The sequence below is a fragment of the Brassica napus genome, chromosome A4, assembly GCF_020379485.1.
Source record: "Brassica napus cultivar Da-Ae chromosome A4, Da-Ae, whole genome shotgun sequence".
NCBI classification, from domain to species: domain Eukaryota; kingdom Viridiplantae; phylum Streptophyta; class Magnoliopsida; order Brassicales; family Brassicaceae; genus Brassica; species Brassica napus.
This window is the reverse complement of record NC_063437.1, coordinates 9,550,063-9,570,282: the sequence shown is the minus strand read 5'-3', so window position 1 is coordinate 9,570,282 and position 20,220 is coordinate 9,550,063. Positions and strand designations below refer to the sequence as shown.

Genomic DNA, 20,220 nt, shown 5'->3' with positions numbered 1-20,220 from the left:
CTCAAGTTAGTGTTCAGATCTAATATATCAAGCTGTTATAGAATATAAGTGCAAACTCGAAATATAAATGGAGAGAATTGAAAAAAATGGACACTTTAAATTTTTTTGTCTCATTAGGACTTTTGTTTTTTTTTTGGTCATTTTAGACATGTTTAACCCTTACGTAGTAGTAAATATAGTAAATTAAAATTTAAAAATATAAAAAAATATGAAAACAATTAGAAATATAAGTATGACTTTTTATATGTTTTATTTTCTTTAAAAAAAATAGTGGAATCATATTTTATTTTATGTTCTAACTGAGAATAGATTACTCATTTTGGCCATCTACTTAGTCTAGAAATTAGATACTAAGTATTATACACTGATCTGTTTTTCTTATATAACACAAATAATTTTTTATATATATTATACTTTAGCTATAGTTCGTTCGGTTGTATTATGACAAGATATCATTTTTTTTTTTTTTTTTGATTAACCTGGGGGTATCCCAGGCCTATGGAGAGGCCCAGACTAATCCCCAAGGGGAGGTGCAGCCCACTGATAGACCCTCTCTCCGGGTATTCAAATGGGCCCTAAAGCATGGGGTCATATCCGTGTTGGGTGATCAGGATAATTGTGACTTAGTTTCGCGCAGCAGGTGGATCGAACCTGAAACATGTTGACAAGATATCATTAGTCTACGTAAAGCTCGATTACAGTTTCTAAAACTAACTATACGTTTTATCTTACTTTGTTTATGTGTCATAACCTGATCTAGCTATTACCTAGTGTTATACGTAAGGAATAATAGATTTCCCACCTCCTGTGTAGTGTACTACTCTACCTATGATACATAAAATAGCCAAATCACGAAAATATGAAAATTTCCATATTTCAGTTATTATATTTCCTAAATTTACAAGAAATCTAACATACATCTCGCACAATATCTTATCTGACACGTTTTGAAAATTACAAAGTTTGTAGCCGATTTGAAAAGCACCGAGAGAAGAGGTACCATTATGAAATTACAAAGAGGTCTGAAATGCACAATTGAGAGTTGTTTAGTTTGAGAGGTGGTGTCTGCACATGAAGAAACTCTAGGGACTGTGAAAGAACTTTATTTCACATGACAATAGATAAACAGTAGAAAAATAGAGTTAGGTTCAAATTATCTAACTCTAGATATGGATATAAAGAAAATAAATACAAATTACTCCAAAGGGAAATTCAAGCGGACATGCATCCAACACCGTAGCGAGTGGTCGGGAAAACGAGAAACAAAGCACTACAAACGATTCCAACCATCAATGGAAAACTCTCCATAACTTGATCCATCTCTTTCTCTTTCCCTGGAAACAAGCAACCCGTGACTCTTCTATCCGAAAACGCAATCGCCATAAACACCAAAACGCTCATCACCGCATGAACAAAGTCGTTAACCCTCAACTTATACCTATCATCACTCACCGGAATCTCTGCCTCCGCAATCACATCACCGCCTCCGAACTCCGGCGGCGGCGGTTTCATGAAAACCGCGAGTCCACGCGGCGTCACGAAACCGTAATAGATGTTCCCATCGGATGCTTTGAAACTATCGGTGAAATGGAAGAAGAAACAAGACATTGCGCAAAGAAGCAAGAGGAGATGGATCATGAGCGTTTTGATTCCGTTACAGTCTCCGTCGCGGTAGATTGAAGGAAGAACCATTTCGAACATCAAGAGCGTTCCTGTTGGAAGAAAGTTTACGAGCATTGATGTCTTTGATACCGTTTTTTGGACTCCTTGCGCCACCATGCGACGTTTTCGACCTCTTCCTCCTCCTGCGGCGGCTCCTACCGGGAGTGTAGGAAGTGAAGAGATTGAGACGGGTTTTTGTGACTCAGACGGTGGTGGTGATGGTTTTTGCGGCGGAGTCGCCGTCGTGTAAACTCTGATCCCAACGCTTTCCTCTGTTTTCTCCATTTTCGTGTGAATCTCTGTTATTTTGTTTCTTTTTCTTTTTGTAAATTAACAGTTCTTTCCGTAGTGTGGAATGATCTATGGAGAGAGGTTTTATTTAAACATTTCGGCAGTTAGTGACGGTTATAAAGTTTTTATCCAACGATTATGTACATTTTTTTTCACTGGAAAAGCTGATAAGTTTTATTTTTTTATCAAACGATCACCGAAAATATAACACAACAGATGACGACATCATTCAAAAATAAGATTATATAAGTTACACAACATTGAAATCATTCAAAAATATAGAACACAAATTATTATACAAATAGCTGGATGATGCATCTTGGTAAAAATGATTTACTAGGTAATAATAATAGTATCGCTTAACCAGTGGTGGTAGTCCAGTGGTGCTTGAGGGATTAAACCCAATACGGCGAACCCTGATTCGAACTCCGCTGGCCAAACGGATATGGGCTATTGCTTTCGGCTCATTTGAATGTCCAGGAGAGGGTCTATCCGTGGGCTGTACCTCCACCCGGGGGTTAGGTCTGTGTCTTTAATAGACCCGGATTTAACCCTTTTAGTTTACAAAAAAAAATAATAGTATCGCTTTTTACCAAAAAAAAGTAGAAAAATAAATAATATAGCTTTAGATATAGTATGATTCTCTTGTCTTTCTTTAATTTATGGTTTTTTTTATCGTACTCCATTACATATGGTACTAATCCTGGAAAAATGACTTTTTGATATTCTTGAAAATATCATAAATTTTAGCTTAATCCTGATACAATACAATTCATTAGCACCATCTCCCCCACAAAATCAGCATTGCTAATTTTCTTCTGAAAATTCCCATACATTGGGTAATTTCGTTCAAAGAATCCCCTAAAAAATATTTGTGAAATGATTTATATGTGTTATTACGGCAGACAAAAAGATATAATATGACTTTTGAAAAATATGACATGATATTAATCGTAGGTTGCATAGAAGTTTCATTAGACGTTCGTTTCCAGCTTCGGAACCAGAATCGGAATCGAAATTTTGTGAAAGTTTACGGAATTTCGCTTCCAAACGCTTCTAAAATATATTATTTAAAATCCCGTTGGAAGTTTATGATTCCGTTTGGAAGCTTATGATTTAAAAACCCGCTGGAAACTTATGATTCCGTTTGGAAACTTATGATTCCGTTTGGAAGTTTATGATTCCGTTTTAAAAAGAAACACAATACGTTAAATAAATAATAAAATCTAAAATCATGTTTTTATGTTTTATTATAAAATCTAAAATTTAATAATATTAAAATAAATAGAATAGAAATATGCAAAATTAAAATTAGTACTAAGAATTATCTTTATGCACTGACTTTTTATTAGAGATATAAAATATTTATTTAAATATATTGTGTCAGTTATTTCTAAAATATTAAAAATAATTAGCTGGATAGTATTTAAATATACTGGGCCAGTTATTTATGAAATATGAAAAATGAATTTTTGGCTACTATATAAAATTACTAAGAAAAGTGTTTTCTTGTCTGAATTTGTGTTGGTTGGTAGTTAATTGTGATAAAGCAAGCTCCGCAATTCACATGTGGCTATGCAACGGCCTCTTTCTCTCATTCTAAGCTTACGATGATACATTAAAATTTTAACAGGTCACTCTTATGATGATGAAGATGGTGGATGAACAAGTGATTACGGTTATACCATTTAAAGGTGTGTGCCTATTTTGTTAAAAGATAATTTTGTTTCACATTTCAATATTATAGGTACATTATGGGATCCCAAAGTTTGTTGAAATATCTTAACTTAGTGGTCAGAAGCATTAATACCTTTATGGTTCATCTTATTTTTTTGTTTACTTATTTCTCATAATCATAACATAATTACGAGATAATGACTTAAACAATGTATAAGAATATATAAATTATTAAACTAATGTTTTAGAACAGAAAAAAAAAGTGTGGAAATGACTTTCAAAATGTGGAGTCTTTATTTAAAATATTTTAGTTGAAAGTATGTTGGAGTGAATGCAACCCATTAGTGTTGCACAACTGAAAATAGATTAAGGTTTTCTCTAAAAATTAAATATATATCACATAATGTGATATATATTTAATTTTCACATTACTGAGAGAAAAAAAGATCAGTATAATAAGGAAAACATAAAAAATCAGTACAACTTGTAGATGTGGGATTAACATCTCTGTTATGGGTGTTAAAATAGGTAAACCAACTCAAACCAAACTATAACTAAATTGTTTTAGCTTATATATAAGAGGTATGGATTAATCCAACCTATTGGATCAATCCCTAACTCATTTAAGCTAATGAATTAATGGTTTTAATGGTTAACTCATGAAGTAATTATTTTATAATTTAAATGATTATTACGTAAAAATATTATTATTGGTTAAACATAAAAATAATGTTTAGATTTTAGGAAAACACGGTTTTATGTTTTGATAAAAAAAACAAAATTTTGATATTTGGTGGAAAAACATAAATCGATCATTCTTCAATAATCACCCGAGATCAACCCGGTATTTTCGGAACAACACATTGATCGACCGATTCAATTAGCTTGATCGAGCGATGTCAGACCAAGTGCCCAGTCTCAACACTTAGTATTACCTTTATGTCCGATTCTGCTGCATCGCTTAAAAACATATCGTGTGGAAAACTTTGAAAAAAAGTTGATATATCAATAAATATATAAATAACCTTTTTTTTTCTATTTTGACAACAATAATAGATCCACCGGTTCGGAAAACCAAACCGGTGGTAATGGATCAACATAGAACACAACTGTAGGGGAACTCCGAGCACCTCGTGCAAGCTAGTCCGTCACTAGATTAGTTGCTCTTGGTATATGTCAAATTTTGAAGGAAGGGAAAAAAGTCTTATTGTGTCGAAACTCCTCCAAGTGTGTAGCAAAAGCTGGACATTCGTCAGGTGAGGACGCCATCTTCACCAATTGAGAACAGTCTGTTACAAAAACTACGTCTGAGTAATCAAGGGTCTTCATGCACTCCATAGCCCATATCAAAGCTTCGCACTCCGCATGCAAAGCTGATAAGCTTCTTCGGAGATTCACCGCCCCCACCATCATCTCTTTTGATCCCACAGTTCTACAGAACCATCCCTAGCCCAAGAATTTATCATTCTCTTTCCATGTCCCATCAATAAAACATACTTTCGAATGTCCTAATGAGTGTCAGTCAAGAGTCTGTGGAACTATAATTTTTCTTCTGGAATTGTAAGTTGAGCTTCAGCCCAAACTTCACCCTCCACTTCCGCAATTCTAAAAATTTCCTAAGGATTACCATCCCTATTATGGAAAACCTTATTGTTTCTATTTTTCCAAATATATCATAATATCCATGGAAAGTTACTAATATCATATTCTTCTGGCAGTCTCCAAAAGAGATAATCCATATTAGTAAACATTGAAGAAGTCGGGAAAATATCCATCGCGGAAGGGATTTTTGATAAAGCCCAAATTTGTAAAGCTGGTAGGCATTCAAAAAACATGATTAACTGATTCTTCCTCTGCACCACAAATACTACAACGAATATCACAATTAATGCCTCGTGCTCTCAATTTTTTTACCACCGTTATAGTACCATAAATAACTTGCCAAACAAAATGTCGCAGTTTTAGAGGGCAATTAAGCCTCCAAGAGAATGCCAATAGAGGTTTAACATCTTGACCATAAGAGACTATTTCTTGTGCCTTATCCGGAAATAATGATTCCACCTTATACCCTGATTTAACAATATATTTCCATGTTTTTGTGAAGGACCACCCAAGAGAATCTTGTCTATCATTCCGACTGATAGCCCATCCTTTAATAACTTCGACATCATCCGGGTGTATATATGCATTAAGCAACTCCACATTCCAAGATTTAGTGATCGGATCGATGAGATGATCCACCTTCAAAGAAGGATTTAGAAATTGGGGTATTGTTTTTTGTTTAGCTGACCTCGGGCGAGGAGCAGGAATCCATGAGTCATTCCATACGGAGATGGTTTGACCGGTTCCTACTATTTTGATTATCCATTTGTTAACTAGAGATCTAGCTGAGCAGATACTTCTCCAACCATAGGATGGTGAATAAGATCTGTGAAGAACCAGAGGATCTGTATCCCGATATATATGCCTTTAAAAAATTTCGAAAATAAACAATCTGGTTTGTCTATCAACCGGCATAATTGCTTGCCGGAATAGCTGTATTAAAATCTTGAAGATCTCGAAAGATAAGACATCCCTCCCTCTTTGATTTACATACCTTATTCCAGGAAAACCAATGTATACCTTTTTTTATTGCCACCACTACTCCACCAGAAGTGAGCGATCGCCCCAGTAATTTTCCTTATAACTGCCTTTGGTAATCTATAACATGACATGACATGGTTTGGCATCGCCGAAGCCACTGAATTGATCATCACTTCTTTTCCACCTTTTGTAAGAAACCGGACTGTCCAACTGTTCACCTTATTATTGACTTTTTCATTTAAAAAACCGAAGACTTGTGTTTTGGATCCACCCAAACATTCTGGTATTCCCAAATAATTTCCCATACCTCCCAACTTAGTGATGCCAAGTTTAATTTGTATGTCCACCCTCTGAGAATCTGGTACCTTATGAACGAATTGCAGAGATGACTTGTCAAAATTTATCAACTGGCCCGATACAGCTTCGTAGTCTTTTAGGAGCTTAAAGATAATATCACATTCTGCCACATTCGCCTTAAAAAAAAAAAAAAAAAACTATCATCCGCAAAGAGTTAGTGTGATACCGCAGGTCCTCCTCTCGATATTTTAAGTCATGTTAATCGTTTCTCTCTGTCCTCTTTCCTAATATTTGCGATAAGGGCTTAAGTACATAAAATGAATAAATATGGAGATAGTGGGTCTCTTTGTCTCAGTCCTCTCTCTGGTACAATACTCCCTTTAGGTTGACCATTCAGTAAAACCTTATATGTAACCGAAGAAATACATGTCATCACCCTGGAAAATCAGAACGAACAAAATCCCATTTTCAATAAAAGTTGCTCCATAAAAGACCATTCAACCCTATCATAAGCTTACTCATATCTGTTTTTATTGCAATAAATTTTTCTTTACATGCATTATTCGTTCGCAGCCCATGAAACATCTCCTGAGCAATAAGAATATCATCTGAAATTAACCTTCCTGAGACAAAAGCCGATTGTGTTTCTGAAATAAGAAGTGGCAATAAGCCTTTTAAGCGTTAATACAAGATCTTAGAAATAATTTTATAACCGACATTACAAAGGCTAATCGGCCTTAACTATGTCATCCTGTTTGGTCTGACTATCTTAGGAATAAGGTATATATTAGTCATATTCAGCCTATCAACAAAACCCCCGAACTAAGAAAATCATTGACCATAGTAACCACATCCCCCTTAATTATAGACCAAGACTGTTGATAGAATAACGCTGTCATCCCATCTGGACTTGGAGCTTTCTCCGGGTGCATCATAAATAATGACGTCCTAACTTCCTCCTTTGAAGCATGAGCCGTTAGTCTATTATTTTGAGCAGTTGTTACCAAGTTGGAACTTCCTCTAGAAACCTATCAAACTCTGAAGGCGGGGTAGACTGGAACAGATCATTGAAATATTTAAGCGACACACTTTCCATATCACCTTCTGAATTAATCCAATCCCCATCCTCGTTATATAAACCAATAATCATGTTTTGTATGCGTCTTTGTTTGGTTAAAGCATGATATACTTTAGTATTTCTATCTCCACATGTATGCCACAAAGTTCTACTCTTCTGTTCCCACTATAATTTTTCATCTCGATATGCCTCTTTTAGTTTCCTGGACACCTCAATCACTACTTCAAGAGATTTTGTCAAATCGCTTTGATCATCCTCCAGAGCCCTCTGAAGAGTATTTATTTTTTCCTTCCCATAAGGTGGATTTTCCTTTTTCCAAACAGAAATTTCATGTCAACAATTATGAATTTTATCTACTATACCCATGCGGCGTCCACCCCTCTGAGTGGACCATCCACGTTCAATAGATTCCATCAGTCCATCCTCACCTATCCATCTTTTATCAAATCTAAATTACCGTCAAAAGTTTAGTACTTTATCCTCTATTGATGCCACAATCGGCCTGTGATCAGAGGCAATCATACCCAAGTATTCAACAAAAGAGCAAGGAAACAGATTATGCCATTCATTGTTTGCCAATGCCCTATCCAGTTGACACTTAACACATGTCCAGCTCTTCTTCCGTTCCAAGAAAGAGTATTACCAAGACTTGGAAACTCCATCAGACCACAGTTCTCTATCATATTATTGAATTGTAAAAACGTATCTGCGTGTCTAAGAACTCCTCCTTGTTTCTCATGATTACCCGTAATCTCATTTAAGTCTCCAATAATAAACCATGGTTCGTCCCTCAAGATCCCTATTGTAAGCCTCTCCCAAATCTGGTCTCTAAAATTTTGATTTGACTCGCCATAAACAAGTGAAATAAAAATTCATTTTCCGTTATATTTTGTCTCGACGTCTATAATTATGTTGCTTGAAGAGTTTATATACCTTATAAGTGGAATCATAAAATAGAGCCAGCCCACCACTCCTCCCTATAAGATCAACCGTATGGAGATGAGAATATCCAAAATGAAATTAAAAAGACTGCACAAAATCAAATTGCTGTTTGGTTTCCGATAAAAATAGAAATGCTGGTTTATATTTCCCCCTAATTTCTCTCAAATAACTAATAATCCATTTACTCCTGAGTCCTCTGCAATTCCAACTTAGAATTTTCATTAATCCGGAACACCTAGAAAAACTAGTTAAAACAAAGCCAAGTCCCAATCGTTGAAAAAGACTGCCACATGAACCTCGTGAACACACAAGATCCATTCCATAAAACTGGATTATTAGCAAATGGCCATGTGCAATACACTACAAGAAAACATATTCATTTTCTGACGGAAGAAATATTCGTCGGAAATTTCTGAGAAATTTCTGACGGATTTCGAGAAATATAAAATTTTACCATTTGTCGGAAATATCTTAGGAATTTCCGACGAACTTTCTTTCATCAAAAATAAGCGACAAAATACCGACGACTCCCAAGGAAGATTACACGATTTAGGGTATAGATTTGGGGTTTATGTTTTCGTCGGAAATTCATCAGAAATTTCTGACGGATTTCCGACGAAATGAAAAATTTCTGTAGGAAATTCGTCAGAAATGTCCGACGAAATTTTGACAAATTTCTTCCTAGAAAATTGCCGACGAAATTCTGATGGATTGCGAAATTTTCGTAGCATATTCGACACAAATTTCCAACGAATTTTCGACGACCATGAGTTTAGATATGAAATATTCAAAATAAATGTTCATCCGGATATATTAAGTGATAAATATGATGTAGATTAATATTGCCTCAATTATTTAAGCTATATATATATTCTTGCGATTGATGCATGGACGGATACCTAATATTTCTCGTTAACACTTATACACTTAAGCAAATACTTTTCGGTGATCCATCTTGCAATCTTTAGTTTGTGTGTTTTCAAGTGTTTCTAAACATTATGAAGATTTTAAACCCTAAAAGTCATCAATTTATTATCGATGGCTATTATAATTCGTTCAAAATTCGTAGGAAATTTCTGACAAATATATTTCTGTCGAATTTCCGACGACAATGATATATTCCGGCGAATTTCCGACGAAAATGGTATATTCGTCGGAAATTGAAATTTGCCCCGAAAAACCCTGCCTAATTTTTCGTGAAACGTCAAAATAAAAAATTTTGACGGATTTCTGATGAATCCAATCCGTCAGAAATTTTTAATATAAAAGCGCAAGCCCCTTCTTCTTCCTCACTTCTCCTCTCTCTCTCTCTAAACATACACAAATTCTCTTTGATTCTCTCTCTCTAATCCAACGATTCTAAGCTCAAACTCCTCAAATCCACCTCACAAATTATGTAAGTCATCTCTTTCCTTTTCTCATTTGACTTATGTTACTTTTTGATTGTGAAATTGTGAATTTAAGGTTTTGAATGTTGGATTTATGTTAGGATGAAGAATATTATGAATTAGATGTTAGATTTTGTTGTTATGTTGTGGTTTAGATAGGTTTTGCTTGTGATTTTGTAGTTTGTTTATTTAATTTGTTGTTTTGTGAATCTTTTTTTTGTTATTTATAAAATGTTTTTTCAAATTTTAAAACATTTTTGGAGTTTTATTAGAATAAATAAATATATATATAACATTTTCAAGTTTTTATTATTATTGTTGTTTTAAAACGTTTTTATGATTTTATAAAACGTTTTAAACTTTAAAAAAAAAATTCATCAAAAAAAAAAATTTAAGTTCTTATAAAAAGTTTTTATTGTTTGTTATAATTTATAAAACATTTTCTGGTTACTAAAGATTATCAAAACGTTTTTCACATTTTTTTAAACCTTTTCAATCTATAAAAAGTTTTTGTTTTTTTTTAGATTTAATTAAAATGTTTTTAATTTCTAGGAAATGGGTTCAATTACAAAAAAGATTTAGTTAAAACGTTTTCCTAATTTTAAATTTTATTTTATTTATATATAAAGAATTAAAAATATTTATTATAAATGATTTTTAAAATTTGTTATACGTAATTCATTAAATATTATATTTAAAATAAAATTTATTTTATTTTAAAAATAGTTTACAAAAGTTTCGACGGATAAGATTTGTCAGAATTTCGTCAGAAATTTATCCGTTGGTATTTTGTCGGAAATTTATTCGTCGGTATTTCGTCGGAAATTTGTCCGTCGGAAATGCGTCAGAAATCCGACGAAATTCAAACGTTTTTTTTTCGACGAGATAGAACCAACGAAATTCATCAGAAATGGCTTATTTCGACTAAATCGTCTGTAGGAAACAAGCTGTTTTCTTGTAGTGATAAAAGAATCTCTCAGGACAAAACATCGCCACAAAAAGATATAGCGTACTGAATAAACCTATATACAATACTAGCACCCAATATAACTCATCTTGAGAATACCTTAACCAGTCCAATTTTGGAAACTAATTAATAGTGTTATGCATTACTCATCGAAACAACATTTAAAACTCTTAGGATCTCTGTGGACCGGACTTCTACGTCAGTCAAAGTTCATGCAATCATCCTGAAGAGTCTGCATCCATCATTTCCTCCATTGGGTCTTGCACAGAATCATGGTAACGGAGTTTTGAGTCGTGTTTGTTCCCACTGGCAACTCATGTTTCGAATCAGGAAGCTGGTCAAACTTTAATTAGTGAAATTCCACTTAATTAGCTAAATCAGTTCTTTTCAGCAACTGAATTACGATAATTAAGAATAGCGTTTGATACTTATTAACTCCCATTTGTATCCAAACACGTGTCTATTTTGGAATTCGTCTTACTTGTGTCGTGTCCAAGAGAAGGTTGGGGTTGGCGATACGTATGAAACTCTTGCCGTTTCAAAAAATCAAGCGACACGTGGTTTTGGCACCACCAAGTAGCAAAAGATTTATAGAATTTAGTTTATATTTCCTGAAAAGGAAAGAACTGCTAAAAGCCTAAAACAAAAGGAAACGATTGATTAGCTTTAGAAAGGTGTTAGAAAAAAGGATTAGCTTTAGAAATTTTGATTAAAAAAAAAATAGCATAAAGTTCTTAGCAAATGAACTCATCATTGTTAATAGCCAACATATCTCAATTAATCGAGAAGAACGTTTCAGTTTTATTTACCACTGGAAAGTCTGGTTTAGCTCCATTCAAGAATTGAAGTAGGCTAGAGACTCATGGATGTTAGGCTTATACTTTTCTTTTCTAACTTTTTATCATTCCATTTATCTTTTCAATTTTGTATTGTATGCATCATCTTCATTTGAAGATTTTAATATAATGTATTGATTGGCAAAAAATGTCTCAGTTGGACTTGGAACGAATAATACAAATTATCTTCGTCCCAATTGTTTAGTAAAATAATATGCATTTTGTTCCGTAGTAGATATATGCTCTCATCTCATAAAAATAATTGAATGTTCTACTTCGACATGAGGTCTACGTTTATGATGCACGGGACGGGCTCACACTAAGAAAATGTGTGTAGAAGAACTCACACCATTGAATATTAATAGACCTTCTCATTGTACATATATATTAAGCCAACAGTAAAGCCAACAGTTGCAATTTAGAAAAGGTTTTACAAGCAACAAGTAAGCAACTTGAATGCTTAAAAGTGAAACGGGCAAGAGCTAAAACTATCTAGAGGATATCCATGGTCACCATAGTGAGGTTAGCCAAACCCACCACGTCAACCATGTTTCCTATGTATTCGACTTCCTTTTGCCTTAGTTGAGTTGAGCTTAAAGTAGCATTCATCTCTGTTGCATTTCAGAAATTGCCACCAACCTATCCTAAAGAAGTCTGCTAGTTGATAGAGTCATTAGGTCGACAATGAAATCTTCATCCACTTCCTCTGAATCCACTATATCCGAGTCCCAATCAAAAACGTCAAACTGATTTGTAAGCTTCTCACTTTTCTACGATATCAATCTTATAAGACAACAAGTGTAGCCAAACTTAACTAATCAATTAGTAAAAGAACCACGAGTAAAAAATAATCAAACAAATCGAAGTAATAATAATTGTATTATAGATCATAACAAAAATTCTATAAGTTTCTTGCCATCCCATTTCCTTTCTTTCTTTTTATCATAAAACACTTTACGCTTCTAACTTCGAGGAAGAGCGTAAAGTTCTATATGGGGAACTGATGGATCATCACAACTCTCCCATAATAGGTAAGAACTAAGAAGTAGTGAATAATATTTGGCGATTTTAATGAGATGTTTGATATGGAGAAGCATTAGAGTTTTGAAAACTCTCCAATTCGATTCTAATGAGATTTTTGATATGAATGCGCGAGGTTTTAGGCCATGATAAAGAGATAGTGGAATAATGGTCATGAAGAAGTTGGACATGATCTAGTCAATGGCGTTCAAATCAAAAACATTCACAGTAACAAACTGAAAAATAATGATGCGGTAGTTATATTGGTTTTTGTTTTTGAAAACAAAAAGTATATAAGGGAAATATGTCCCTATATACATAAAAACCTCAAATTCATTTTCTAACCAAAACAACCATCTCTTTCCTCATTTCTCTTCCTATTTCTTTCTAACCTCTCATTAAAAAATACTAATTACTCTTTTTTGGTTATTTCACAAATAACCCCTATATATATTAGGGGTGGGCATTTCGGTTTAGTTTCGGGTTCGGTTTGGGTTCGGTTTGGTTTGGGTAATTTGGGTTTTATAAAACTCAAACCAATTAAAACCAAAGTAGCTTTGGGTTGGGTTCGGTTTGGGTTTAATTCGGTTCGGTTCAGTTCGGTTTGGTTTAGATTTAGTTTGGTTTACATTATTATGGTCTAGTTTGGTTCGGTGTAGTTTGGGTTGGTTATAAAATATGAAGGCATTAGTTTTATACTTTTATTAAAAAATAATCAACTCATAAACGATAGAATAAGAATATAAAAACTTATGCTACATGATTTTATATATAATAGTATTATTTGAATCGTATTTATAATTTTTTTTAAAGATATGGAAGTTATGAAAAAATGAAAAACGAAACTTTAACTAAAATTTGCAATATGTTAATACATATATATATATCATATATATTTTTACTATATATATATTGGATTATCGGTTTGGTTCGGTTTGGTTCGGTTTAAACCCAAACCAAACCAAACCGTTCGGGTTGAGTAAAACATGAACCAATTGGGTTACATAAAGAGCACGGTTTGGTTTGGTTCGGTTTAACTTCGGTTTGGTTGGTTCGATTCGGTTCGGTTTGGGTTTTTTGCCCACCCCTACTATATATATTAGGGGTGGGCATTTCGGTTTAGTTTCGGGTTCGGTTTGGGTTCGGTTTGGTTTGGGTAATTTGGGTTTTATAAAACTCAAACCAATTAAAACCAAAGTAGCTTTGGGTTGGGTTCGGTTTGGGTTTAATTCGGTTCGGTTCAGTTCGGTTTGGTTTAGATTTAGTTTGGTTTACATTATTATGGTCTAGTTTGGTTCGGTGTAGTTTGGGTTGGTTATAAAATATGAAGGCATTAGTTTTATACTTTTATTAAAAAATAATCAACTCATAAACGATAGAATAAGAATATAAAAACTTATGCTACATGATTTTATATATAATAGTATTATTTGAATCGTATTTATAATTTTTTTTAAAGATATGGAAGTTATGAAAAAATGAAAAACGAAACTTTAACTAAAATTTGCAATATGTTAATACATATATATATATCATATATATTTTTACTATATATATATTGGATTATCGGTTTGGTTCGGTTTGGTTCGGTTTAAACCCAAACCAAACCAAACCGTTCGGGTTGAGTAAAACATGAACCAATTGGGTTACATAAAGAGCACGGTTTGGTTTGGTTCGGTTTAACTTCGGTTTGGTTGGTTCGATTCGGTTCGGTTTGGGTTTTTTGCCCACCCCTAATATATATAACCAATTTGTCTATGTAACCCTACTCATCTCTGTTAAAAAGAGTATAAGCAATTTTTTGGAGGAGCAACTTGACAAATGATAGATTGGGGAATTTGGTCAAAAAGGCAAGGAAACTTAAACGGGTTTTTGAGAAGAAGGAACATAATTTGAAAAATCCACGTGTTCCATCAATCACTTGAGTGTTGCTTTATGGCCTTCTAGAATTGATATTCTTTTTGTTGTACTATGAATTTTGTCATTAGCTCTTTTAGTGTGAAACATACATTGATTTTTTTTCTGGCAACTTATGTATCTTTTCTCTTTTGAGTCTGGGAAATTAGTTGAAAAGAAAAGAGTGCAATAGAAAGATATAAATTATATATCCAGTATCGATCCAAATTCCAATTTATGATAACTATAGTTGATTAAAAATACCAATACATATATAAGGATTTAAACAGCAAGTATAATAAAAATACTGAGGAAGAAATTTGGCTAGAAAAGAATAAAATGCACATGTTGTAGAAGTGACAAATGACAACCTCGTATGCACAAACGCGTGATTCGATCATTAAAAAAATCAAATAATTCACATATGATAAGGTTGAGGTTGTTCAAAATGTCTTCACATTCTAACAGATTTTCATCATCACAATCCTCATCCATTCATCATCATTACCCATCTTCACAAGGAAATCGTTTTTCTTTCCAATTTTTCACTGAACTTTTTTAAAAAATCTTGCATACTAGTATTATAATTTCTTATAACGGTAGGCACTGTAATAGGACAAAGAAAAGAGTTCCTTTAATACTAAAGAATCTACTTTCCAAGGTTCATGCATGCATAATCTTTTCATGAGAGGGATAACACTTGTTAAGTAAATAAAACAAATTATATCCAACCATGGTAAACTCTTTTCTCATAGTTATCCTGAATCACAACACCAATAATAGTGACCCGCGGTAATTTATAATGTTTCAATTATATAATCATATAGTTTCAATGTAAAATGTTTTCAAACCAATAATCATAGTTTTCTACTGATATTCTTTTTCCAGCAACTAATAATTAGTTTCAAGAATGGACAAAACATCAGGATTTAATGTGATAAGATTGTTCTTATCACATTAACCAAAAAAGGGACAGGGAGCCACAGGTGAAGTGTTCCTGGTCAAATTGAAACTTGGAAATATTAAAGTTCTTGAAATAGAAAGGTTTATTTTTAATGATGAGAAATGATTATTGAATATTACACATCTTAAGTTGCCTAACAATCGACGCATCTTCCTCTTTCTCTATCATACTAAGAAAACTAACTATAGTATGTGTTAATGTGTGTGTACACCCATTTTCTGATTTATAATATGATTTGATGGCTGTACGAGATTTAAATCGGAAAACCCATTTATATACAATAAATCATTTAGAGCGAAGATAAAAGTTTTCTTTATAGTAGGTAAAAACTCTTGAAATTCAATACAACTCATAGTTTGAAACTTTGAAAGAAGAACTTGATACACAAAAGATTGACCAATTATTGGTCAATATCAACAATAATAATATTATTTCCTTATTTCTCTGATGGAAAACTAGTATATAGAGAGGAGCTTCGTTGCTCAAACCCTTTCCTCTTCTCTCTTAAAAAACACACTCTCTCTCTTCAAAACCCTTTTATTCATCTCTTCAAAAACCCTTCTCTTCTCTCTTACATAACTTTGATTGTTTCTAATAAACTTTATTAGGATAAATGGATTACGATGCATCAAGAATCGGTGAAATAGTAGAAGATGAAGAGCAAATTGATCTGCCACCTGGATTCAGATTTCACCCTACTGATGAAGAACTCATAACTCACTATCTCAAACAAAAGGTCTTCAACACTTTCTTCTCTGCCACCGCCATTGGTGAAGTTGATCTCAACAAGATCGAGCCTTGGGAGTTACCAAGTAAGTGTACAACCTTTCCAGCAATTAAAAAACGTTTGTACTATAACAAAAGCTGTAAATATGAATTTATATATCTGAAGTTAAAAAAAAATAATATATATGTTTAATATACATGATTCCACAAAACTTTACAAATGGTTTGAGACTGCATGAAGTATCATGCCTTTTCTAAACTTTTTCCACCTTTTTTAAACTTTTTTATGTTAGTTATTATTGTTCTGTAATTTATTATTACTCACAAATATATATGTGATGGCTTTTGGTGAAATAGGGAAAGCTAAGATAGGGGAGAAAGAATGGTATTTCTTTTGTGTGCGAGACCGGAAATACCCAACCGGTTTAAGGACAAACCGGGCAACTGAAGCCGGTTACTGGAAAGCCACAGGCAAAGATAAAGAGATTTTCAAGGGGAAGTCACTTGTGGGTATGAAGAAGACTCTGGTTTTCTACAAAGGAAGAGCTCCTAAAGGAGTAAGAACCAATTGGGTTATGCATGAATATCGATTAGAAGGCATATATTCTATCCAACATCTCTCCCAGACAGCTAAGGTAACAATAACATCAAAGACATTTTTTGTCTTTTTTTTGTGTGGAATTGAATTGATATTTTGTGTTCTGTTTTGTTGTGTGTGAATGTAGAACGATTGGGTTATTTGCCGTGTTTTCCATAAACGTGCCGATGGTACAAAGGTTGATATGTCCCATTTAATGTTGCTTGATTCACACGTTAACCGGATTGAACCGGTCGGATTACCTTCGTTGATGGATTCTTCTCAACGAGATTCCTTCCCTGGTTCGTCTACTCACGTGACCTGCTTCTCCGACCAAGAAACCGAAGATAAAAGACTCATTCATCTCGAGTCCAAAGACGGTTCTGGTCCTCTGTTTTACCCTGATCCTCTGTTTCTAACAGACAATGATTCGCTAATGAAACTGTTGCTTAACAGTCACGAAACCCAGTTCCCCGGTACTGGTACTGACCCCTCCGCTTTAGCCGGTATGGGAGAATCGGGTTGCTTTTGGAATTTCTGAGGTGTAATATCTGTTGTAGACTTGTAATTCATGTGTTCGTGTGAGATATGAAGATTCTTGTTACATTTTTTGTAAAAAATAATGAAGTCAATTTATTTTGCAATGTAGAATTAGCATTTTAATAGATTTGTTAGTTAAATAATATAATAAATACATTTGTCTTGTGCAATGCTTAGACCTAATCTAGTCTTTTTTTTGGACAGCAATCTACTAGTTTATAACTAATTTTGAATGATTATAACATTTACTTAACCCAAAAAGGTTTCTATAATGAGATGCTTCTTTTTCATAATTTACCACCCAGAACATTAAATTTATTACTATATTTTATCTTGAAACTAGAGAAGTGAGAAACCAATTTTGTTTACTGTTATTCACAATGACGAAAGACATGTGTTAGGCCACCAACCAAATAGTAATACTATGACTTGTGAGCATATTAACAAAGTTTGAAAGATTTTATCAAATATTATATTGTTATGTCAAACTCAAAATTGTTTAGGTGATCATCTTGCTTTCATACGACCTGATTTTAAAATGCTAACATCAAAGTGAACATGCGTGAATTAATTTTTCAGCACTGCCTAAATACATAAACAATAACTGAATCACTATACACCTTTAAATATCTTAAACCAATTACAATCACATAGTATAGTAGTAGACATAGAGCCATGCTCATCTACAAAAGACACTCTATAACTTCAAATATAAAGCTTTTTACTTTCTAAAAATGAACTTCAAAACTTCAAATTTGAAGTTTTGAGAGGTGAAACTCTATATTTGAAGTTTCACTACTCAAAACTTCAAATTTGAAGTTTCATATTTTTATTTGTATTTTGTTAAAAGAATATTTAAAATATTTAAAACTAGATTTATATAACAGAAATATACAAAAGAAACTTAACAAAAAAACTTTTAAAAAATTATATAAAGACATAACTATTACACAAATTTGAATAATACAATAACACTAATAGTTAGGTAAGTTTGATCTGGAACCTTCAAAATTTCAAATATTGTCTAGTTTTTTGGTGTAATTGAAGATGGTTGTTGTTTTTGTTGATGATATCTTTTCGTACAATTCTTTCTTGTTCATATTGAATATATTCACGAGTATTAATATCATCGATAAAAGTTAGTCTTTTAGAAATATTTTATGTTTGTCTTTTACTTTCTTGTTCTGATCTAATGTATTTACAAGTATTAATATCTCCCGATTTCAACATTTATTATCTATAATCTACAAATTAAAAATGAGGAAAACTATTTTTAATTCAAAATGCACTAGTAGATCATATATGCACTACGAAAATCACTTTATGGAATAATATGGTATTTTGCTTGAAGTTTAATATTAGTTAAGTTATTTTGTTTAAATTTTTATATTTTAATATAATATTTCATTAATTAATATTATTGTAATATGTTTACATATGTGCTAGTTATATACAAAAGTTTTATGAATTTAAATTAGGACCATATTATAAAATACAAATAGCTTTGAAGTTAAGTTTGAAGTTTTGCTTTTGGAGAAAAACACCTTAAAACTTCAAATATAGAGTTTTAGAAACTTCAAAATAGAGTTTTTTTTAGATGCTCTGAATGGAAGCAAGTAAAGCATGTGCTTGGGGGCTTAGATAATTAAAGTATTTAAAGGGCCAACTATTTGTTAAATTCTTCTCTAGTTTAGTTGGTTACAAGAGGATTTTGTAGATATGAAATTATACTTTACAGATTAATATGAAATTATGCTTTACAGATTATTTAAATATCCAAACAGAAGATAAAATTTATGATTTTCACAGGTCTGAAATACTCCAAATTAATAGAAAAATGACAAACGTTTCAAAGAAGATATATAATTTAAAATTTTAAAGTTACATAAATGTAATATTCATAGCTGCGATGTAATTTCACGATAGTATAATTTATACTCGCATCTTCATTTTGTAATGTCTTCGTGTGTTTTCATGACCATTTATCAAAAAAAAAATACATATATATTTTGCGGGCTTACCAAGGTGGCCCGATTCCGCCCCGCAGTAAGTCTTTATGGGTCAGGCCCGCGGTCCAGATTATTTATTGCCATCCCTATTTCTTTGTGGGTGGTAGTAGATCTGGTGGAGTTTGCTTTTCGATGGTCTTTGCGTCGGTTCTCTGATCGTGTGGTGGTATGCAGTCTTCTGATGTTGTTGGGTTCTGGTCTGGCCTCTCCTCGGTTCTCGCATGCGGGTTGGGGTTTCTTGGCGTCTAGTGAGGGCAATGCCTTTGTGCTGCTAACCTCTTCTTGATAAGTTCAGATTCCTGTCGGGTGTGTTTCATTATGAAACTGTAGGAAGGGAGTCGTCTCCTTTGTGGCTCCAATATTAGCTTTGTTTCTTCCTCCAAATCAGTTTTTTTTTTCCGGTGCTACAGAGCGTTGTTCGTGTTCTGGTTACTTCTTTGCGCTTGCCGGTTGTGAAGTGGGGTTTGTAGTTTCTTTGAGGTGTCATGCTCTTTCCAGTATTTGGGTTTGTTGAGTGGTTGTCTCCAACAGTTGTTTGTAGGATGGTGTATTGAACTTGTGGCTTCGCCGGGTCTCTGATTACCTTGGGACAAGGGTTAAGCAAGAGATCACCTTATCCTTTATTCCAATGGTGCTTTATCTGGTGTTTTTAACACTTCTGTTGGGGTTTGCTATCTCCCTTTCTTCAATGTTGGTTTGCCGTGGTCCTATCATCAGTGTTGATGGAAAGATTGAAGTTTTTAGATGAAAATCTTGTTGTCTATGTT

The 20,220-nt window shown here is 33.2% G+C and overlaps 2 protein-coding genes across 2 annotated transcripts; one reads left to right on the top strand and one right to left on the bottom strand.

Moving 5' to 3' along the window:
• Window positions 1-1,085: 1,085 nt before the first annotated feature.
• On the bottom strand, window positions 1,086-3,147 carry LOC106449567 (protein DMP9). Its single transcript, XM_013891307.3, has one exon. The coding sequence runs from the start codon at window positions 1,945-1,947 to the stop codon at window positions 1,213-1,215; it is 735 nt and encodes a 244-aa protein (XP_013746761.2). The 5' UTR covers window positions 1,948-3,147; the 3' UTR covers window positions 1,086-1,212.
• Window positions 3,148-16,214: 13,067 nt separating this feature from the next.
• On the top strand, window positions 16,215-17,445 carry LOC106449568 (NAC domain-containing protein 92-like). The gene is made up of 3 exons (NM_001316064.1): window positions 16,215-16,413; window positions 16,685-16,962; window positions 17,053-17,445. The coding sequence occupies exons 1-3, from the start codon at window positions 16,215-16,217 to the stop codon at window positions 17,443-17,445; spliced, it is 870 nt and encodes a 289-aa protein (NP_001302993.1).
• Window positions 17,446-20,220: the final 2,775 nt, after the last annotated feature.